The 24,042-nt window shown below is 45.3% G+C and overlaps 1 protein-coding gene across 1 annotated transcript in view; it reads right to left on the reverse strand.

The window, feature by feature from the left end:
• Window positions 1-22,422, reverse strand: part of LOC147888705 (putative aldehyde oxidase 2) — a 34,832-nt gene extending 12,410 nt beyond the window's left edge. Inside the window, exons 1-6 of the mRNA XM_087392122.1 lie at window positions 22,233-22,422; window positions 20,329-22,152; window positions 19,830-20,089; window positions 19,350-19,559; window positions 18,986-19,204; window positions 17,911-18,879 (exon numbers count right to left, since the gene is read on the reverse strand). Coding sequence (XP_087248248.1) covers window positions 17,911-18,879; window positions 18,986-19,204; window positions 19,350-19,559; window positions 19,830-20,089; window positions 20,329-22,152; window positions 22,233-22,422 — 3,672 coding nt within the window. The remainder of the gene's footprint in view (window positions 1-17,910; window positions 18,880-18,985; window positions 19,205-19,349; window positions 19,560-19,829; window positions 20,090-20,328; window positions 22,153-22,232) is intronic.
• Between the last annotated feature and the right edge of the window lie 1,620 nt (window positions 22,423-24,042).

The raw sequence follows: 24,042 nt of genomic DNA on the forward strand, positions 1-24,042 counted from the left end.
AGGGAGCCGATGGGAGCAAAGTTTGTTCCCAGGTGCTAGGATCTGGTCTTCACTATTTTTGGCGCTTGGGGCCCGAGTCTATAAAAGGGGCCCAAGGGTTCAATTCTCAGTGGAGCCGATGGGAGTAAGTTTCGTTCCCAGGTGCTAGGTCTGATCCTCGATTGAGTCACGAACGCGCACCTGCATCTTAGCGTAGCCCAAGGCCCAGTAGCAGATCCCAGGCTACACAGCGCCACCTGGTGGTATGGGACACCAGGCTGGTTTGGATCTAGTTGGGAGTTCGTGCCAATAGCTCAGCTCGTGGCTCGGAGGGGACATCTCCTGATTCGGGATCACATCCCGTAGATGTCATGGTTGGGTGGTGAGCAGCATGCTCAGTTTTCTCACGTTGAGTGTGTTCTTGTGTTTGCTTACAGATCAGAGGTTTCAGGAGTGCTGGGACGTGTCAGTTGGTATCAGAGCTACAAAGATGGATCCAGTGACCTTGTTAGGTTTCTTTGTGGATGGTTTGCCTGACTCGTACAAGTTGTAGTTAAGAACAACAAGTGTACCACGTTGCAAGAGGCCATGAATTACGCGCGTATTTATGATGATACCATGGCCAGTGCAAAGGGAACCACAGTTTCTGACACGAGTGGGAAGAACAAACGAAAGTTCTTCCAGTCTACCACTGGTACCGGGGAGACGAAGTCTATAGACAACGCCTCCAAGAAGCACTTGACTCAGGCGAAGAATGGTCGTGCCCGTTTCCTTCGTACCTTGAAGCTAAAGAAGGAAGGACGTTGCTTCTTCTACGAGGAGCGGGGCCACACTAAGAATGATTGTCCTAAGCGCAAGAACCAAATGCAAGCGCTGGGACTGAAGCTCCAAGCGGGTCCGGGTACCAAAGCCAAGGGAGCTAATCAAGCCGCGATGACAGGTATTTCTGTAAATGTCATTACCTGCCCACTTTCTTGTAATTGCACTTTTAATACTTCGTTATTTGGTTCCCATGATCTTTTCCGAGTTTATGGAGAAGTTAGGGACCAAAGAGTTCACATTCTCTTTGACCCGGGCAGCTCTCACAACTTTGTTAATTACAAACTTGTGCAGAAGATGGGGCTGTCCACGATACCTAGCGATCACACCTATGAGGTGCAGCTTCCAGCTGGGAAGCAGTTTTGGGATCGCAAGATTGAAGCGCTTTCTATCCGGATTCAAGAATACACAGCGGCTCTTACGTGCTATGTTATGCACTTGGAGCATGTGGACTTGTTAATCGGAATAGAGTGGTTTAAAACCCATGATATTCGGATTGGATGGAAGGACCATACTCTTTCTTTTTTGGATAAGGACATCCAATTTTGTATTCAGTGTGATAATATTTCCTCTTCTCAGAGACCTATTGTATCTGCGATGCAGCTTCGGAATATATTAAACACTTCTCATTATCATGTCTATCAGTGTGTTTTGATTCCGCTTTCTTCATTTATTGTCTCTGTTAATAACAAGAATGATTTAAGTGTGTTTGAACACCGTGAATTGAGAACGTTGTTAGATGATTTCAAGGATGTATTCCTTGCTCAACTGCCGAAAGATTTACCTCCAGAACGGGCAGTAGATCATCGCATAGACTTAGTACCTGGGGCTCAACCTATTAGTGTTCCACCTTATAGGATGAACCAACTTGAGGAGGATTAGTTAGCTTCACAGCTACAAGATTATTTGAATATGGGCTATATTCGCCCAAGTAAATCACCTTGGGGAGCACCTGTCCCCTTAAGGAAGAAGAAAGATTCTACATGGAGAATGTGTATAGATTATAAACGATTGAATAAAGTGACAATTAAGAATCGATACCCTCTACCTCGTTTTGATGATCTGATAGACCGTTTGGCCGGAGCGAAGTATTTCACTAAGATTGATTTGCGTACGGGTTATCACCAAATCCGTATCTATGCTAAACACATAGATAGAACCGCATTCTGAACTAGGTATGGCCACTACGAGTTTCTTGTATTACCTTTTGATTTGACCAATGCTCCTGCCACCTTTCAGCAAATGATGAACGATTTGTTCCGAGATTTTCTGGGCAAATTCATTGTAGTGTTTTTAGATGACATCTTGGTATATAGCCGAACGCTTGAGGATCACATAGGACACCTCCGGATTGTCTTAGTTATTCTAAGACAGCATAAGCTCTATGCCAAGATGAGTAAATGTGACTTCTTTATGAAGGAGATCATTTACTTAGGACACAAGATTTCTTCTGAAGGTATTAGCATTGATCTGGATCGTATCCAGAAGGTTTTAGAATGGCCTATCCCTCAGACTGTGAAACAACTTCGTTCTTTCCTAGGATTTATGATATTTCTACGGAAGTCTGTACATGATTATTCACATATCACAACACCCCTGACAAACATATTAAAAGGTCGTGGACGCAGGTCTACCCAGCCGATCTCTTGGAATGATGCATTGAACAAGGCTTTTGAAACCTTGAAGTTTTCTATCAAGGAAGCACCCGTTCTTGCATTACCCGATCCTACCCGACCTTATGTTTTAGAAGCCGATGCGAGTGATTTTGCGATTGGGGCAGCTCTATTCCAAGAGGGCAGACCTGTAGCTTTCGAGAGTAAGAAGCTAGACGACACCCAATATCGTTGGCCCACCCTAGAAAAGGAACTCTATGCTGTAGTGTATGCCCTTAAGGTTTGGAGACACTACTTGTATGGTTCGAAGTTTCTCGTATTGACTGATCATCAGTCAATTAAGTATGTGTGTGATGGGCCTGAATTGAGGGGACGGAGAGCTAGATGGGCAAAATTAATGCAAGATTTTGATTTTAAAATACGTTATCGAAAGGGTTCGTTGAATAGTGTGGCGGATGCCTTAAGTCGAGTCAAGTTTGTAAATGCTATGTCATTTACGGAAATATCCTCAGACCTATTTCAATCCTTGAGAGGGCTTTACGCAACTGATAGTCATTTCAGTTCTTATTGGAAGAGAGTCCAGGATGGGAGCTCCATGGTTGACTAGGACTCAGGGGTTGTGCCACCTACGGTACAGGCGACGGGAGGTCGGTGGATGATTAGGAACGGCTTGCTGTTCCAGAATGGAAAGATTTGTGTGCCAGATGTTCTAGAACTTAGATCCAAGATTCCCTGGGAGTGTCATGATGCTCCTAGTGCTGGACATCCGGGTATACATCGGACGCTGTCTCTTGTAAAGCATACCTTTTATTGGCCTAAGATGCGTGCATTTATTGAAAACTATGTAGTAGGTTGCCGGGTTTGTCAGGTTACTAAGGCAGAACGCCTTCGAAGCGCGGGTTTATTACAGCCACTGCAGATTCCAGGTAATAAATGGGAAAGTATTTCCATGGATTTTATTACTGGTTTGCCTCGAATGCGCAAGGGTCATGACTCCATTTGGGTCATAGTCGACCGTTTGACAAAAATGGCTAGGTTCTTACCTACTAGAACAACTATTTCAGCTGTTCAGCTGGCTCACGAGTTTGTGGACCACTTGTTTAAGCTGTATGTTTTGCCCTCTGACATAGTCAGTGACGGGGACTCGAAGTTTACAAGTAACTTTTGGACACTTGTTTTTGAGAAGTTAGAAACTACTCTAAGTATGAGTTCCTCAGATCATGCACAATCCGATGGCAGTATAGAGAAGGTCAACCAATTGGTTGAAGATATGCTTCGGGCATATGTTTCTAAGAGACAGTCTTCATGGAAAGATTATCTATCTATGATAGAATTTTCTTATAACAGTGCAAAGCATTCGAGTACTGGTTACAGTCCTTTTATGCTTATGTACGGGTTTCAACCTAAGTCACCAGTTATGGTTGGGTTAAAGGGAATCCAAAATGATGCTGCAAAGACCTTCTTGCAAGACATGCAGGAAATGTTGCAGTTTGCCAAGGAGTCTATTAGAAGTGCCCAAGATCGGGACAGATTTTATGCTAATAGACATCGTTCACCTAGAGAGTTCTCTGAAGAAACGCAGCAAGAGCTATCTGATATATTTGGACTGACTCATCACTATGCCCCCCTCAACATTAGCAAACTGGATGCCCAAATGGTAGTGCAACCTGCCCACATCTGACATTGCAAATGATTTCTGCAAATCTGCCTTGAAATCTGCAATTTTCTGCGTGTCTCTTCCGGACATAAAGAGTGGCCCTTAAAGACTGTTTTGGAACCCAAGAAATATACAAAAAAGTATGCATCTTGGCATACAATGCCTACAGTGCCTGCTGCAAACCATAAAGGGCCTTTTTCAGCCCGCATACCTTAATTTCAGAACCTGCAATTTCAAATCCTGGAGGCTGAGTGACTTACACCTCTTCCAGTAACCCACATGAAGGAAAGCAGTCTTATTATCCAGCTAGTATACCTCCCAATGCCTATGCATGCAAGAGCAATGACACACCGAATGGTCATAATATGTGACATGGGAGTATATGTCTCCTCACAGTCAATGCCATGTTGTTGAGCATAGCCTTTCGCAACAAGGTGGACTTTGTAGCAGTCAACAATGCCATCAGCATTACGATTCAATTTGTACACCCACTTAGTGCCTATGGCATGCTTGCCTACTAGCAAGTCATACAACTCCCATGTGCCCTTTGTATGAATGGAATCAAGTTCAGCTTTGATGTCATCCATCCATTCTCTGCTATCAAATGCATCCTTATGACAAAGAGGTTCCTCGTTACAAGCAATAGCAATCAAAGCAACATGAAGAAAATTGCCCTGCATTTGTTTTTGTGCACCTCTGTTGCGGGCAGCCAAGGGCTATCCCATTGAGTATCCACGATCCACCTTGGAACTCTTTTCTGTTGTCTAATGACAGCTTGCTCCTCCTCAACTGCCTAATCAATGCCATGATTATCAATTGGCTGCAAAGGAGGCTGTGAGCTGCTAGAAGCATTTGGAGCATCGGCACTTCTGTAGCCATGATGGTAGTCATAAGAGCATAGTTAGTAGTTTCAACCTGAATTGCTTTGCCTTTCTGAGCATATGTCAATCTGGCTGGTGGTCTGCTTTCCCTAGTAGACCGTCTAAGTTGTTGTGGTTCTGCTTGGGGTGCTTTAGGCAATTCTTTCTCTTTTTAATCAACCTTTTCTGTAGATGACTGAGTAATCGGTGCGTCTATCTCCTATGTGTTTGAGGTTTTCCATTTATCCATTGGAAGCACCACTTCAGCAGCAGATTGAGCAGCATACAAACCTTCATCCATGATACTTGGAGGAGCATAGAAGGAGGCTGATTGTTGCAGACAAAGACCTTAGAAGAAGTCTTCATCCCGGGCTAGCATTTAGGGCAACAAGGACGGATCAAAGGGGGAGCTTGGCCGTTACCATTGGGGTGTGGTTCAAAGAAGCAAGGAGGACAAGCAACCAATGTCAAGCACATGCCTTACCAATCCTTGTCCCTCATCTAACCACACCTCAATGTCAGACATCCTGATTGTGACATTGGGGTCTGCATACCTTACCTCAGCAACATCTAGAGACGTCACCACGAAAAACTCTCCATTGATTACGACATTAGCCATATCCTCTGAATGTGAATTGGACCCCTTCTTGTTCTTCTGATCAGCCTTCTTCTTTCTGCAATCCTTCGCAAAATGTCCCGGCATATCACATTTGAAACAATTCTTCTTCTTTTTTCTTTTTTTCTTGTTTTCCTCATCTGAAGAGTCCCCTCCATCATTGGTCCTTCTTGGGCTTGCAACTGCTAGCCTTACCCTTTTCCTTGCCTTTGCTCCTGTCCTGAGTTGTAAGGGCACCTTCATACTGTTAGGAAATGGAGTCAAGATGAGTGAGTTTGGTGTCTTCTAGGATGAATTCTAGTCTAGTGTGTCCTATGGATGCCAAGTGTCACATTGGGAGCTATCCCATATGCATTGGTGTTCATATGTGTGTGTGTTCTATATAAGAGCTATACTTGTCTGGTGTCAAATCAAGTGAGTATCAAGCCTACAACCTCTCTGGTCTACATGTGAGTACTTTCATTTTGTTCATTGCAAGTCTAGTGTGTCCTATGATGCCACGTGTCACATTGGGAGTTATCCCATACGCATTGGTGTTCATATGTGTGTGTGTGTTCTATATAAGAGCTGTACTTGTCTAGTGTCAAATCAATCAAGTTTCAAGTCTACAACCTCTCTTTATTTTATTTCCATTGAATTATGTCTCTCTTTGAGTATTATTCTCTCTCTCCCTAGCCCACCCTCTCTCTCTCCCTCTCCACCATGCACCTTCATGTGGTATCAGAGCCTCCTTTCCTACCTTCCCTTATCCATGCTCAATATAGAGGATGAGGGAAGCCCACAAATGGAAGCCATCCTCTCCTCCATGATTGAGCTACCTATGTGAAAAGGAGCAACTCGGTCACCATTCTTGTGGGTATTTCTGGGCGTCTTCGTAGAAGAAAAAGACAACCTGTTTTTCTCTCAAAACCACTCGTTTTTGCCATTTTTGGGGCATTTTTGTAACGGAAATAGTTACTTACTGTTGTGGAGATGTTTAAACTACTGCTCACCCTAAAAATGATCTCATTTGGAACCCATTTTTGAAGAAACTACCTACTTGAAGAAAGCTATTGCTACATCGACCATTGGCGTCATTATGCGTGCCATTGCTGCTCATTGCCTCTTCTCCTTCACATGAACTGAGCTATTCTCATTTTGCCCACAAATTCCTGCTCCATCTCTCGCATGATGACATCTCTATCCTCCGCCTCTTCTGCTTTCAGTTCCAGCTCTCAGTTTCGTCTCTTTTCCCGCTCCTAAAGTGTTGAAGAATAAAGTTGCCATTTTTCGAGGTACACAATGCGTTCTCTCTCTTCAAACTCATTGCTCTTGGAGAAGTTCAAGGAGGAAGGATTCTCTACTTGGCAAACTAAGGTTCAATTGCTCCTCATGAAAGAAAATGTATGGAATGCTATTGAGGATGACGCTCCCACAACGGATTCTACACAACTCAAGACATGGAAGCAACACAACACAAAAGCTATTGCTATCGTCGGACTTTGCCTCGATGATACATTGATTCATTACATCGACTTGAAATCAACGGCAAAGGCGATATGGGCGCATCTCGAGAATCTTTTTGGTAACAAAATCACAAACTCCAAGGTTTTCTTGAAGTTTCAATTTTATAATTCAAAAATGAAGGATAGTGATACCTTGAGTGCACATTTAGAAAAAATTAAATCTCTTGTGCAACAACTTTCCAATCTAAAGTATCATCCCCTAGACGACGAGGACAAAATGGTTGTCCTCATGAAGAGTACAGAAGGAGTCGCTCGCTTTGAGCATACTCTTGAAATACTTAGGCTTGCCACGACTACCTTTGATGATATGGTGGCTCTTCTACTCGAATAAGATCGTCGAATAAAGATTCTCCGATCTCTTCTTCAAATACTACAAAGGCTCTTGCCTCCACTATCAGATGGAAAACCAGGCCTACACCAGCACATGGAAAGTCAAAGCCATTTAAGCCTCTCAAGTGCACCTTTTGTAACAAGCTTGGTCATACAAAAGACAGATGCTACCAGAAGCTTGCCAAACAGCAATCTAAGGGTCACCATGCCAGTTGGGTTGCAACCGCCACAAGTGACGATGAAGATGACGAGCCTCCAATACAAGGTCATGCTCTTACTGCTGAAAACCCACATCTCTCTTTCCCTCTAGAGGAGGACGATGGAGATGATGATCTATATATTTTCTAAGCATGGTCTATTTTGGGTACTCTGCCTTGGGTTGTTTCAAAAAATGAATGGAATAAATGATGTGTGTTGAGTCAATAAGGTGTTTGGCACCATGTCCCGAATTAGTCCCTAGAGCCAAGACGGGGATGTATTATGGGAGCCAGGTATTGGCTTTGATAGGTCTATTTATCAAGCCCGGCATGTAAGTTCCAAGAAGTTGGAGCATTAGTCTCCTAGACCTCCAAGTTAGCCCTGCATCCATGCATGATGAACGTCTGAGCCATGTTAGTTAAGCCTCTGAGTCTATACCATGCTCACTACCCTCTGAGCCATGCTCACTTGCCTCTGAGCTAGCATGGGATCCATGTCCAGTTCTAGACCGTCATTGCACAGTTTGATGACCGTCATTGCCATGCTCTGTTCTTGGTTCCATTCCAATAGTCATTCACCTTTCCTCCATTGGGAGGTGTTATGAAATGGAGTCAAGATGAGTCAGTTTGGTGTATTCTAGTGTGAGTTCTAGTCTAAGGTGTCCTATGGTTGCCACATGTCACATTGGGAGTTAACCCATATGCATTGGTGTTCATATGTGTGGCTGCGCTCTATATAACAGCAGTACTTGTTTAGTGTCAAATCAATCAAGTATCAAGGCTACAAGCCCTTTGGTCTACAAGTGAGTACTTTCATTTTGTTCATTGCTCTTGCTATTTCATTTCCATTTCATTATGTCTCTCTTTGAGTATTATTCTCTCTCCCTAGCCTACCCTCTCTCTCTCTCCCTCTCCACCATGCACCTTCATGTGGTATCAGAGCCTCCTTTCCTACCTTTTCCTTCTCCATGCTCAATCTAGAAAATGAGGAAAGCCCACAAATGGAAGCCATCATATCCTCCATGATTGAGCTCCCTTCCACTCCTTTCTCCCCACCATCTTGTTCTGTTGTCCTACCTTGGCCTCATCTTCGGAAGCTATGGAGCTTGGTTTGTTGCCCACATGAAAAGGAGCGACTCGATCACCCTTGTGGGCATTTGTGGGCGTCTTCATAGAGGAAAAAGACAACCCATTTTTTGCTAAAAACACTCGTTTTTGCCGTTTTGGGGGCATTTTTGTGAAGGAAATAGTTGCTTACTATTGTGGAGATGTTTCTACTACTGGTCGCCCTAAAAACGACCTCATTTGGAACCCGTTTTTGAAGAAACGACCTACTTGAAGAGAGTTGTTGCTACATCGACCATTCGCGTCACTATGCGTGCCATTGCTGCTCATTGCCTCTTCTCCTTCACATGAGCTGAGCTATTCTCATTTTGCCCACAAATTGCTGCTCCATCTCCCGCATGATGAAATCTCTATCCTCAGTTCCAGTCCTCAATTTCATCTTTTTCCCGCTCCTAAAGTACTGAACACTGAAGTTGCATTTTGCCAAGGTGAACAATGAGATCTCTCTCTTCAAACTCATTGCTCGTGGAGAAGTTCAAGGGGGGAGGATTCCCTACTTGGCAAACTAAGGTTCAGTTGCTCCTCATGAAAGAAAATGTATGGAATGCTATTGAGGATGACGCTCCCACAAGAGATCCTCAACAACTCAAGACATGGAAGTAACAACACTCAAACATTATTGCTATCATCAGAGTTTGCCTCGATGATACTTTGATTCATCACATCGACTTGAAATCAACAGCCAAGGCGATATGGGCACATCTCGAGAATCTTTTTGGTAACAAAATCACAAACTCCAAGGTTTTCTTAAAGTTCCAATTTTATAATTTGAAAACAGACAATAGTCATACCTTGAGTGCACATTTAGCAAAAATGCAATCTCTTGTGCAACAACTTTCCTGCCTGAAGTGTCCCCCAGACGACGAGGACAAAATGGTTGTCCTCATGAAGAGTATAGAAGGAGTCACTCGCCTTGAGCATACTCTTGAAATACTTAGAATTGCCACAACTACGTTTGATGATATGGTGACTCCTCTTCTTGAAAAAGATTGTTGGAACAAAGATTCTCCGATCTCTTCTTTAGATAATACAGAGGCTCTTGCCTCCACTAGCAGATGGAAACCCAAGCCTGCACCAGCACATGGAAAGTCATAGCCATTCAAGCCTCTCAAGTGCACCTTTTGTAACACGCTTGGTCATACGAAGGATAGATGCTACTAGAAGCTTGCCAAACAGCAAACTAAGGACCATGCCAGTTGGGTTGCAGCCGCCACAAAGTGACAATGAAGATGACGACCCTCCGACACAAGTTCATGCTCTTACTGTTGAAATCCCACATCTCTCTTTCCCTCCAGAGGAGGACGATGGAGATGATGATCCATATATTTTCTTAGCATGTTCTATTTTGGGTACTCTGCCCTGGGTTGTTTCCAAAAATGAATGGAATAAATTACGTGTGTTGAGTCAATAAGGTTCTCTGCCTTGGATAGTCATCCTAAAATTATATATTGCTTTTATATTTATAGAGTTGGCTCCATGTCCCTAATTAGTCCCTCGAGCCAAGAGGGGGATGTATTGTGGGAGCTAGGCATTGACTTTAATAGGTCTATTTATTAGGCTCGGCATGTGAGTTCCAAGATGTTGGTACATTAGTCTCCTAGACCTCTGAGTTGGCCATGCATCCCTGCATGATGAACCTCTAAGCCATGTTAGCTAAGCCTCTAAATCTATGCCATGCTCACTTGCCTCTGAGTTAGCATGGTATCCATGTCTAGTTCTACACCGTCATTGCACAGTTTGATGACCGTCATTGCCATGTTTTGTTCTTGGTTCCATTCCAGTAGTCACTCACCTTTCCTCCATGAGGGGGTGTTAGGGAATGGAGTCAAGATGAGTCAGTTTGGTGTGTTCTAGTGTGAGTTCTAGTCTAGTGTGTCTTATGGATGCCACGTGTCACATTGGGAGTTATCCCATATGCATTTGTGTTTAAATGTCTGTGTGTGCTCTATATAAGAGCTGTACTTGTCTAATCAAGTATCAAGCCTACAAGGCTTTTTTTTCTTTCTTTCTTTTTTTTGGCAAAGAAAGGAACCTTCTATTAACGCTTGAAAGACTTCATACAAAACAGCAGCCCCAAAGGTGCTGAGCATGGAAAAAACGATAAAAGGCTTAAACAAAGACCGGCCTATTCCAGAGAAACCCAGCTCACTGCCTAGGGGATCTCTAGTATTAGGGCTAATAGCCAGGTAGAGAGAATATACAACTAGCGAATCCCTCGCGGAGTGTCATCAAATCTTGAGCTACAGTCTCCTGCACAGTGTCGTGACCTGCCTGCGGATGGTCCTCCGCATCTCCCCTTTCCGGGATCTCCTACACAAGTGTCTCAACTCCCTGGGCTACCGTCTCCTACACAGTGTCATGACCTGCCTGCATATGGTCCTCTACATCTCCCCTTTCCAGGGTCTCCTGCACATGTGTCTCAACTCTCTGCCATCTCTGAGCTCGTACCTAGGGCTGCTCGTGCTGCTAGCTCTCCCTCTGTCTCCGTCTCCTCCGAGCTCTCCGTGAAAGCTGTACCACTCGGGGCACCTCCAAGTCCTCTGAGTCCACTGGAGACTCTCCCAGAGGAGTCTCCTCTCGCTCTGCAGAATGAGTCGAAGCAGGCTCAGGGACCCCTGAAGGCTGAACTGTAGGCTCTGGGTCACCCGTAGGATGAGATGGATCCGGAGTCCCTGAACGAGGCCGACGACTGGGGCAATCCATAATAAAGTGACCTCTCTTCCGACAAAAAAGACACTGATCAGGAAGACCCTCGTACAAAACCCTCTGCTGAATCTGGATCCCATCTCCCGTGGAGTACGAAATCAAAGTAGGCAAAGGTCGAGGAGGGGGGAACTCTGAAGTGAGTCTGACTCTCGTAACACCTGTACCAGCAAGTGACTGAGCATAGGAAAGTCTAGCACCTGATGGGATGACTGTACCTGCCACACTAGCCATATGCTCCACAACTCTGCGACAAGAGCTGACCTCATCAGGAAGTCCAGGGAAAAGCATCCAAAAAGAGACTTGTCGCGGTCCCGGGGAAGTAGTACTGAAGTGCTTCCGCCAAGGCCACAAATGGATGACTCTGCTCTGAAACTGAATCGGAGAGCTCATAAGTACTCTTTGGGCCTGCTCTGCAAACTGAAGGCCAAAAGAAAAGTACCCTCTGCCAAGCAATCGAAAAACCGTAACTGAGACACCCAATGAGGCCATGTTGGTGTACACCCAATCACGTAACTATTGGCCTCTACCGGGTAGAAAGCCAATGATATGCGTCCAACGAAAACCCTCCTCTTCTGCCTCAATCATCTGCACATGTCGGGAGGAAAAGAAACTGTGACTTCGATCTCCTCAGGTTCGGCGACGGGAGTGGCATTAGTGCCCTCCATTGTCTCAGCTTGCGCTGTCCTGAGGGGAGGAGCTACCTCTGGAGAAAATACCCACCAAGAACTCGCAACCAACCACTAGTCAAACCCCAAGAACTTGGTTGAATGCCCCAAACTTCAGCCAGCGTGGCATAGCAAAATGAGGATCAAACCCAAGCCTGAAAACAGTCCGTTCAATGCTGAAGCAGAAACTCCGCCAATGCCCTGGAACCACGAGCAGCAACAGCCCCGGAGAGGGCCCTGATGCAGCCCAGCCTGAAGCGCAAAAGGAAAGGGGGCGGACAGCAGCAACAGCCTGAATGGCGGCGACGGGCTGGCGGCCTGGCTGGCGACCTGAAGGCGGCCTGGATGGCGGCATGAAGAGGGGCGACCTGAAGGGCCGGGGGGGCACGGCCAGACGGGCTGGCTGATTGCAACGGGGTGGTGGCGGGCAGCTGCAGACGGGAACTCTCCCATTCTATCGATAGGGAGATGTTGGTACATTAGTCTCCTAGACGTCTGAGTTGGCCATGCATCCATGCATGATGAACATCTAAGCCATGTTAGTTAAGCCTCTGAGTCTATACCATGCTCACTAGCCTCTAAGCCATGCTCACTTGCATCTGAGTTAGCATGGGATCCATGTCTAGTTCTACACTGTCCCTCCATGGGGGGGTGTTAGGAAATGGAGTCAAGATGAGTCAGTTTGGTGTGTTCTAGTGTGAGTTCTAGTCTAGTGTGTCCTATGGATGCCACGTGTCACATTGGGAGTTATCCCATATGCATTGGTGTTCATACGTGTGTGTGCGCTCTATATAAGAGCTATACTTGTCTAGTGTCAAATCAATCAAGTATCAAGCCTACAAGCTCTTTGGTCTACCTATGAGTACTCTCATTTTGTTCATTGCTCTTGCTATTTCATTTTCATTTCATTATGTCTCTCTTTGAGTATTATTATCTCTCTCCGTAGCCTACTCTCTCTCTCTCCCTCTCCACCATGCACCTTCACATACTTCTTCTCTTGAGCCTCCTGCTGCTGCAGAAGCAATGAAACTAGCTCCTCAAAACGTTATTGGTGCCATCCTCTGGCCTGCAGTTATTGTGGTAACGAGACTATTATAGCTCTTTGGAAGCATGCCAAGAAATAGGCTAGCCATCCTGGTTGAATCCATCCTTTGACCAACTGCTGCCAACTGATCCCTCACCACCTTCATCTTGGTGATGTGGTTTCGTACTAAACCTGCCTCATCCATGCTTCGTACTAAACCTGCCTCATCCATGCTCACACCATAGAGCTCTATCTTTGAGGTTAAGAATCCTTGCATTTTTGTTTAGCTCTTACATGTCCTTCAGTGTGGTCCATGCGGCAAAGAAAGTGTCCGATGTATGAATGTAAGAAGTACCACATCCATCGTGATGCCAATTATAATTGCCAAGGCCTCCGCATCACGTACATGTCATGCTCTCGCAAAGGGGGATTCTTCAACAGGACCTAACGACTCAAACTCAGATGGTGACTGTGACTTAAAGGGGGACAACACAAAAAACCACAGTTGGAGCTTGACGGTCCAGGTAATTGGATATGATGTTTCGGGTATGGTGTTTGGTTGCAGACCTAGCCAGATGGAGGACGGGTTGAAACAGACCCTGAGAGCTTGGTGCCTGGAGGACTTCACGCTGTTCACACATCATGAGGGGGACAAGTGGAGGAGGTTGGCACCTGCAGAGTTCAAGTTCAAAGGCGGGTTCCTGATTGAAGGTGGTGGTGCCATCAGGTGCTGCCAAAGACGGAACTGTGTGCCAAACAGGTGTGCGAAAGCAAAACGGGACCTGGTGGAGCAAGAGCCACTGGTTGAAAAGCCAGAAAAGGACTATTTTAACATTGGACTTTTCCCGAGGGCTACGACACGGGAGCTACTGGAGTATCATCATGGATGTGTTGGTGTTGGGCCAAGATGGATCGGTGAGAGGGGTGTTGGAAATGGATAGGTCACCTCCCCATTTGTAAGCTCTCAAATGAGGAGAACATTGGGGGGGGTGAACCTAGGGTCTAAGTGATGGCCACATGGGCAGCATCATGGCTGCCATGGGGGCAGGGATCAGATAAAGAAAATGGTAAGCAAGGGGCTGCCACATGGACAGCAGCAAGGCTGTCATGTGGGGAGCACAAGAGAAGTATACCTGGCACCAAGGCTGATGCAGATTGCGCTAACATCAAGAGATGTATGGACTGGGTACAGGTGCTTGGAGCATTCTATACGGAGTTCCACATGGCCTGACAAGAAGCGCATCAAGAGCTGGTAGATGGAGCAGATATGCTGCGGGTACGAAGGTGCCTAGGGGATGCATTGTGCAGGAGATAGGCCTGCAATAGGGCATGAAAGAGCGCTGAAACTGGCCATTGGCGCAATTCCATGTGGCAGGTCAGCCCAGCAAATGGCCCTGGGGGGCCTGGTTTTGTGTGCCCCTTTGGGACGGTTTTGTGGCAGACCAAGTCCACCAGCAAGGGGGTCAGTTCAGCCCCCTGCTGGGTCCGTTATTTCTGGACAGGCCTGGGGCCTATTTAGGTGGCCCTTGTGGCCTCATTCGACATCATCTGCAGCAGCCCTCTGAGAGCAGACAGGAGCTGCAAGAAGGCGAGCTTTGGGCCTATCCACAGGAGGTGAAGGTGACCCCGAAGGAGCTGCAGAGTGAGTTTGAGTGGCAACCCACCTAGGCTGAGCTTCCAGACAGCAAGGTGGAGAGATCCTTTGGACAGACAGTCTACATACACTCAGTGGAGCACACAGGCTCAGAGATCTAGAGGTGCTAGGCATTTATTAGAAGAACCTTTTGGTATTGTATCTTGTCCAGTTTGTGGACGGACAGAAATCTAAAGTGTTGCTTCTATATTGTCTCTGAGCACAGCCTATTTGCTAGTCTGCACATACACATGAATGTTGTGAAGTAGACACACTTGATGAAGCATTGATTCCATAGTGAACACTTCCACGTGTAATTCCTGGGCTAACTATCAGTCTTCCGCTGCGGGATACCCTCTGTGAGAAAGGTCATTTCTCTAGCAGACCGGTCAAAGGCTGACTGATCAACAAAAGCTGACCGGTCAAAGGCTGATTGATCAAAAGCTAAATAATCAAAGGCTGACTGGTCGAACCGACCAGATCAGGTCGGTTGGCTAGCTGTTCAACCGACTAACGAGCCTGACCCAACCCTACATAAAGGGCTCCTTGGGCACTTTGTAGGCATTTAGTCCTGCACCTACTCAGCCCTGCTCCTGCCCTCTGTGCGTGCCAAATCGCTCCAAGGACAACCATACACGCAGTGTATTTCAGTTTCAGTTCAGCACATTCTCTCCCACACTGCTCTTAGCTCTCTCAGTCACTTTCATCTCAGTTCATCTGTCTCACTCACGCAGTAACTCTGCATGCACGTGGACAGCACTAGCCTCGCAGACGTGTCCATCATCAGTGGGAGCAGCATTGAGGTCTTGCTATTGATTGGAGCTACCTCTCAGGTCTTTTCATGTTCACAGCGTTCTCTTCAGAGTTGCATTCCGTGCGCTCTAGAAGAGTGTCTTTTGTATTTCCAGTTTTCCAAGTTAAAAGCCAATTCTCCCTTACATTGGGAGGGGGCCCTGAGTGGGTGAGGGGCTCAATCAATTGTCAGCTCTCTTTCGCTTACCCTTATCTCCTACTCTCCCTCTCTCTTTCTCTGTGGTGCATAAGTGAAGACACCTCACTAAAGGTTTAAAGAAGGTCTTGCTGCAATTACACGATCATTAACCATAGCATGTTATAGTTCTTGATTTCCCCGAGTCTCCACTTTTTTCAATAGTGATTTACGAGAGGCCTCTTACAACAAGATGACTTTGGACCTTCATTTTCTATAGTTGATAGTTGGATTTGTTCAGCTTGTCGGTCTCCTCGAGATCTAGCCACCTTGAGGTAAACCTTTAGTGAGTTGACGAGCTTTGTGAGTTAACTCAACATCAAACTTCCTCAACTCGAGATGAACTCCTTCATTTAGTGTTGATGTAGACTTTGAAAATTTCAGCAACATGTCTATGAGACCATGTTTGCAACTAGGCTATGATATCATGCCAGAAACCATGATATATTCTGATACCATGGAGATACCATGTCAAAAATCTGGACTTGGCTTGTTGTCCTCGAACAGACATAGCGAAAACTCGTTATCACTTGAGGGACAACTGACAAGGCAAAAGCTTCTCGAATCATAGCCCTTTTTCGACCAGTCTGGAAGAGGAGGTCTATATGGATAAGCCACATTGCTTTGAGGTTAAAGATAAGGAGAAGGATGTTGGCAAATTACAAAATCTTTTATGGATTGAGATAAGGACCTCCTCCTTCGTACTGTAGATGAACATTTTCAAGAAAAGGGATTCAATAATATTCTTTTTATTATAATCTCTACATATAGGCTGATGGCAAAGGCAATATAATCCTTGCGGTGTTATACATGTCATCTCTTTTATGGATTGAGATAAGCACCTCCTCCTTCGTACTGTAAATGAACATTTTCAAGAAAAGGGATTCAATAAAATTCTTTTATTATAATCTCTACACAAAGGCTGATGGCAAAGGCAATATAATCCTTGTGGTGTTATACATTGATGACATAGTCATCAATACCAATAACAAGCACCTGATGAAACTTACCAAAAAGGACCTGAATAAAGCTTTTGAACATGAAACACCTTAGCTATATGCATTATTTTTTGGAATAGAAGTCTCAAGAGTCAAGGATGAAACATTCATATCCGAAACAAAGTATGCAAATGAAATCCTCAAAAGATTCAGCATGGAGGCTTACAAGCCAATACATACACTGATGAATCTTGGTGAGAAGTTATCGAAGAATCAGATAGTCCTAGAGTGGATAGAACTTTATATAAGGAAACTCCTAGGTAGCCTAATATATTCGACCACCAACATACTGGACATAGCTTTTTTAGCTATTGCAGTGTCCCAATATACAGCTGATCCAAAGAAATGCCATTGGAAGGCAGCCAAGATTCTTCGGTATGTCAAGGGAAGACCAACTTTTCTAATAGAACATAAAAGAAGCAATGATTTAAAACTATCATGATTAACTCATACTGATAGGGCAGGATGTCCAAATGACCAAAGGACATGACCGGTGTAAAACCGAATCCATTGTTCATCAAGGGAGAGTATTGGAAAACCTTGTGACAGACTTGGATATAATTCATTAAATCACTACTGGGGCTGGTTTTGGGTTAGGATTATTTAAAGGTCAAAAGACTGCTCATTAGACCTTGTGACCCATATTATGTCATTGACTGGTGGTTAGAGATGTCATCGACTGGTGGTTAGAGTTTTAAGGGGCCACATGATGTGGTGTACCCGCAACATGGAGGGGATGGGTGCCACATGGTACTAAATCAATGATCTAGCTCATTGCTTTGCAAAGTGTCACACAGCATCTATGCATGCCTGTTAGTGCATTCTGAATGAAAAAACTCACATATGAGGGGGCTGAAGCCCTAGCCTCGGGGAGAAGTGGCTGAGGCCCTAGCCTCGGGGAGAAGCCTCCGGGTGGCTTCACCCTCACACATCCTCACTTCCTCAATAGGGTTTGCTATGTATTGGGTTCATTGTTTCATTTAGCAGTTAGTTGCTGCATTTCAGTTTTGGTACTTTCATTGTAGGCAGCGTTGGCATTTTTCATTTCAGTAATTCAGATTGGTATGTGCGTGGAGGGCATCACAATCTGGGCCACCACTCTGTTTTCTTTCAAGAACATGTATTGCGAAAATATGACACAAGATGGTTGATAGTGTAGAAGTTTACTAGGTTTATCAAGAGCTTTCAAACATACCGCCTTTATCAGCGCGTTCCAAGCAATCCCACCCAAGGACTCCTGTTCTTTCTTTGACTTCAGTGGCATAAGCCTGCTGACAAGTATTTGACATGCGCGACTCACAGCTTCGCAACTTCCTTCAGAGGCAGTGCTGCCTCCTGTTATTCCACCATGCGGCAGGCTAATGCTATCTGCCTGCACAATGCGTACCTTCAAAGATTCTGAGAATGCTCTATCTGCTGGAAACAGCTGACAAAGTCCATATATAGCTGCCTGCTTCACTTTGGTCCATAAGCCTTGCCCTATCTCGATTCCTCCAACCTCAACCACCACAGAACCATCCGCAAAGATACTAACTCTTGCAGGTCTGGACATTTGCTCTACATTGTATATACATGGTATCATTGATAATCCCCTTTTTAACCACTTATTGGTTAGATTGAAATTACGAACAGCTTTTTCTGTTGCCTCCATACGCTTTGACAGTGTACTCCAAATTGAAGGTAGAGTGTATCCTTCAGAACTATCAATATTAGAATCACTGTGGAAAACTTTGAGACTGTCAAGCGTGTGCATGTTCCTTTCAATCACTGTGTGCACATCTAAACCCAAGGCGGCCGCAATGTGCTCAAGCACAGTATCAGCAATGAATGATCCCTGAACATGACCTGGTGCTCGCATGGATGATTTACTAGATAGATTTGTTTTGCATACTTTGTACTCAACATTCAGGGATCCCCAGTTGTATTTTTTTAGCCCCCCATGAACCAAAAAGGGAATAAGTGGACTGAAGTCTTCTGACCAGCCGGCATCAATAAAAACCTTTGCTTGAAGACCAGTCACCTTGCCACTAGATGTGAAGCCAACCGAATAAATTGTCTTAGTTGGATGTCGTCCACCCATCATGCTCATGTCAGCGTTACGGTCCATATACATTCGCACAGGACATCTGAGCTTATATGCTGCGACCGCGCATGCTGCTGCCACCTGAGACTCCAAAAGTCAAATAAGAGGGACGACTGTTGGAGTGTGTCTTGAAAATTAATACTAAGATTGAATGGCTTATTTAACAAAGATGAAAATACATCATTACCGTAATGTTCCTGAATCCTTTCCCTCCAAAACCACCCCCTACTCTTCTTGTTATTACCCTGATGTTATGAGCTGGAAGACCAAGACAAGCAGAGATACATCCTTGTAAAAAATCAGGGCTTTGACAAGAGCTATAGAGCTGCATGCAGTCATCTTCATCTGGAATGGCTAGAGCTGTTTGGGTTTCCATGTAGAAAAAATATTGTGACCCTGTCCTCACCTATAAAAATCAAGTGTTAGTTGCATGTGCCCCAACCAATGAACGCTTTCCTCCTGAGCGGTGAGCATTTCCAAAAGAGATCAATGTGGACACTTTCTTCTGAGGAAATCCAAATTCATAATGTTACTTATTACAAAACAATTACCTCAGCCTCTTCGATTCTGTGGTCTGCTTCAGAAAATCCCTTATCAATGTCTCCTACTTGTTTTGGGTCAAAGTAAGGTGGAGCTGGAAAGAATGCATTATTTTCCACTGCATCTTCAATAGACAGCACAGGTGATCCCAAGCTATCCAAATCATACTCCACTTTCACTCTTTCTGCAGCATCTTTTGCATGTTGTGGAGAATCTGCAATCTGGATAACCAAATGCACAGAAATTCTATACTTTGGATATAGAGAACTTAGGTCGAACAAGATTGTTCTTTCTTCTTAAAATTCACAGCACAGAAAATGTTTTCCTCCGACTTCGTATTTTTGCCTGTGCTTTCAACTCCTTTCAGAATTTGTTTTCGTTCTAGTTTTATATAGGGCAGAGAAGCTCAAAATGCATATTCATACTTCCATTAGACGCTGTGAAATTCTACCATACGTATTGAAAACCCAGAAGATGGATTGAATGTATACCACAACACCTAGGGGATGGCCGACGTACTCTGCCAGATCTGTTGCGAAAAGGTTTTCTGGCGCACCAAAACTTGTAGCTCCAACGTTTGCCCCAGATTTGGGAATGTCATCAGCAGATATATATGCTACTACACCAGGAGATGCAAGTGCGAGTTTTGGATCAACAATTTTGATCTTGGCATAAGCTTTTTCACTTGAAACAAATGCTGCAAAGAGACAATGATCTGGAGAAGGGATGTCATCCACGTAGACTGCCTCTCCTGTAACCACAAGAACCGTCAATCCCACGACCTATCGTTGAACAAATGCGCAAACAAATTATAGTGTCCGGATAATCTGCTTCACAAGTCCCGCGTCAAAGATGCTGATAAGCGATCCAAATACCAGGGTGGCTACGTTGGAGTAAAAGGAATCGAATCGCTTATTTGTTTGAAGGAATAGACAAGCCATCAAAGCCCGAGGAGAGTCTAGAATAAAGAAAACATAGGGCGCTATCTACCTGCTGCTTGAATTTTAGCTTCGAACTTTTGTATCGGTTTGCCAACTGAATAGTTCTCCTCACAAGGTGGTACAGTTTGTTTCCCAGATATGTGAATCCCATCAGTGCATGTTTTTGAATGGTTGGACTCTATGGAGGCGTTCTGCTTTCCGTTGGAAAGCCTTACTTCATCTCCGTTGGAAACATTGAGTGAACCATTGGCCAAAGGGTGCCTCAGCTTTTCCGGCAACATTGGTCGGAAAAAATCAAATAAGAAGCCAACGGCGACACTAGACCTGAAACTGGCTTTCCTTGTTCCTTTCAAAGGAGCTGCTATCTCAGTCTTTAACATCTCGATGGCTTCAAGGAGAACCTCCGAACTCATCGTTTTGCCGATAAGGAAACTTTCTACTGTAAGTGCTCGAATCGCGTGCTTCTGTCCAAATGCACCAAACGCCAGTTTTACGTCGATGATCGTATGCTTTTCACCGGATGGATTTGTTTCGGATGAGGCCGAGACGTCTGCAAGGAAAGCAGCGTTGAGAAGTGCCAAAGAATTTCCCAGTTGACGTGGGGCGGCCCTGTAGCTCTTGAAACAGCGCGTCGTGCAGGAATTATCGTGAGGATTTCTGTCACCAAGAACTTCTGCCAATTCTTCACGTTCATCACGCGATAAAGGTATAGAAATCGACTCCAATATTACACCAGGCTCTAGCGAACCCTTCTGTAAGAAGTCATCCATGCGCAAAACGGAGACCTTTCCATTGGCACTTCTCAGCTTGAGAGTCACACCTATAGCTAAGAACAGAGTCGCCAGATCCGAGTCGAACGACAACTGTTGAGCCATGATCAAGTTACCGCCGATGCTGGCGCGATTGCGCACATGAGGATTGGCCACTCTTTCCAGGTGGGAAGCGATCCCTCGAAACACCGAAGCATTGGCAGATTGTGCAGTCCGCGACTTGTCCTCCAGTGCATCGATCAGCTTCGCGATACTCACAGCAGATCCAACCTCTATCGAATCGCTCGTCTCTGCAAGTGTTAGCAACTCGGGAACATGGCTAATGTCGATGTACACCTTCGGCTTCTGATCCTTGTAGTAGCCGGAGCTCGTGTTTCCCACGACCAGTTTCACTCCAGTTCTGCCGTGATCGAGCCCCTGATGCAGTCGCAAAGCTTCGAAAACGGCTTCTAAAGTAGGAGTCTCAATCCAGAGCCTCTCTTCGCCGCCGTTTGGAGCTGCGTCTAGATACTTGATATTCAGAGCAGCCAGTCCACGGTCGCAGGAAGCCGATAGTGCTCTCGAATTCAGCTCGTCGATCAGAAATTGCGGGAAGACAGGATCTCTCCCCGGAGAGTACGCAGGCAGAAGATTAACATCGGCGTCTTTAGCAGATGTCCAGAACGTGTTTATGCCCAGGTCTTCTACGTCGACGTCTGCAGCGAAGCTCTTACAAGCGTCGAGTATAGGTCTGTAGCCCGTGCATCTGCACAAGTTTCCAACGATTGCCTTCTGTGCGTCTGCCACGGAAAGGTTCGGCAGCGTGCGCAGGTCCTTGTGAGGTTGGCCATCGGATTTCTTCGATTGAGCACGGCGCAAGCAGCCGTACATGGACATGCACATTCCAGGAGTGCAGAAACCGCACTGAGAGCCATGGAAGCCGGCGATTCTCTCCTGCACTGCATGGAATCCCTTCTGCGTGCTGCCGAGCCCTTCGATGGTGGTGACGGCGCAGCAATCGAGGGAGCAAAGCAAGGTGAGGCAAGAATTGACGGTGAACTCTTCAACCCGGCGAGAGGAAACGTCGTAGGTGGAGAGGAGGACGAGGCAAGCGGCGCAGCCACCTGTGAGGGGTAAAGGAAAGAGGAATGTCTCAAAAGAAAGATTTGGAGCTGGATGGAAAGGAGAGGGAGGGGGGAATTACCTTCAGAGCAGGAGAGTTTGGTGCCGGAGAAGCGAGTGTGGAGGCGGAGGAAAGAGAGCAAGGTGAGGGAGGGATCGGGGGAGGGGAGGAGGAAGGGGGAGCCATTGACGGAGAAGAGGAGGGGGCGGGATGGCGAAGAAGAAGAAGAAGAAGAAGAAGGAGGAGGAGGAGGAGGAGGTGGGAGCGCCATAGCCAGAGCTTGAGGTTGGCTATGGCGATTGCTGCAGTGAAGAGCTTGGGTTACGGCCACCAGCCCAGCCAAGCAGCTGAGCCCGACTGAGATAAACTTTATACAAAACTTGGCCCAACATGGACAGGTGTCCCCCTCTTTAAGAGGATACCGGATATACCTATTTCCTGTCGGCCATGGTGATTGTTGCTAAGCTCGGCTATTTTTTCCTTATGGAGCATTAGCCAATTATAGCCCAGTGCTTTTATGTGTATTAAGGCATCCTCCATTGAAAATGCATCCCTTATAACACAATTTATTAAAATTATTCATCACACTCATCAAAATTTACGGCAAAAATTAATAGATCTTTACACATCCTAATTTAAGAAGCAAGGTCCCTCTTTTATAGGAGACAAGTACATACCTTTAATGCATTCCAAGATCGTATGAAAATTTGAGAGACTAGGGGGGGCAGGGGAGATCTTTGGAGATCTTTAAACATCAAGGGAGACAAGTACATACCTTCAGCACATTCCAACAAGGCGTCATATTTAAACTAGATTGCTTGGCCAGCTGGGCTCTTGATGAATACTTCTCTCTTTTGCTATCTTGTTGAGGTTCACATGAGTCACGTTGTCAGAAATGATGCAGAAGATTGATGTTCAATTGCATGCAACCTTTTCTAGAGATTTCGTTATCATCCAGTCCTGCTTGCACTTGATGTTGTTCATGTCGACAGTAAAACGTAGTTTTTCTTTTTTTCGGAGGAAGACAAATTCCTATTCTTTGCACTGTAAGCAAATCTATTGTCATTCCACTTCGAGCAAACGACGGGGAGATGTATTTCAGAAATGTATAAATAATAAATGAAAACCAAATTGAGACAGAAGCATGCAACTGTGACAGGAATAATCCAAACCCAAAGCTGCATTGCATGTACGACAAAAGTTCCAGCACCATTTGCAACTTCATTGGATCCCTTTTTTCGAAGGCACAAATGTTTATTTTTTGGGTCAAATTATGTTCCTACGCTTTAGAAAATAGTACTTCCGCGCTCTAGCCGGATGGCCCTCGAGCGTGTTGTAACCTAATGGACCTACTGTGTTGTGGCTCCTTATGTAGTACTGCTCTAAAGTTCGTGCTTTGTCTACAGTGTTTGTTGTTTCCAAAACTTTGATTTCGAAATTTTCTTTGAAGGGCTTGTAACGCTGCAAGTCCTCTTTCATTTTCGCCGGTGGTTTTTTATTGTGCTGTTTGATCCTCCGTGGCAGGTCCGTCATGCTCCCTATGTATTTTCTGTTGTTGGGCTTGCACGTGATGCAGTAGACGACGAGGCTCGCACGATTCCCTTGCGCGGGCGCTTCAGTGGAGGCTCCTCCTTCATCTCGAGGCTCGCGTCTTTCAATGTCGTACCTGCGTAAACATTGACAATTACGTTAGTCATCGAGGTTTTCGATCTTTTTTTTTTCGTTTGAGGTCCATAAAAGAATGCATTTATTTACTTGCCCTGGTTTTTCTCTGTTGGCGTTAAAGGATCGTTTCCAATACTGAAGCGCTCCTCGTATAAGTCCCTGTCGAAAATATACGTAAGCTTCTCCATTGTCGTCACCGGGTGCATCGCGTCGTGCGTCCCTCCAA

The sequence above is a fragment of the Dipteris shenzhenensis genome, chromosome 21 (assembly GCF_047967505.1).
Source record: "Dipteris shenzhenensis isolate YYH24624 ecotype China chromosome 21, Dip_SZ_1.0, whole genome shotgun sequence".
Classification (NCBI taxonomy): domain Eukaryota; kingdom Viridiplantae; phylum Streptophyta; class Polypodiopsida; order Gleicheniales; family Dipteridaceae; genus Dipteris; species Dipteris shenzhenensis.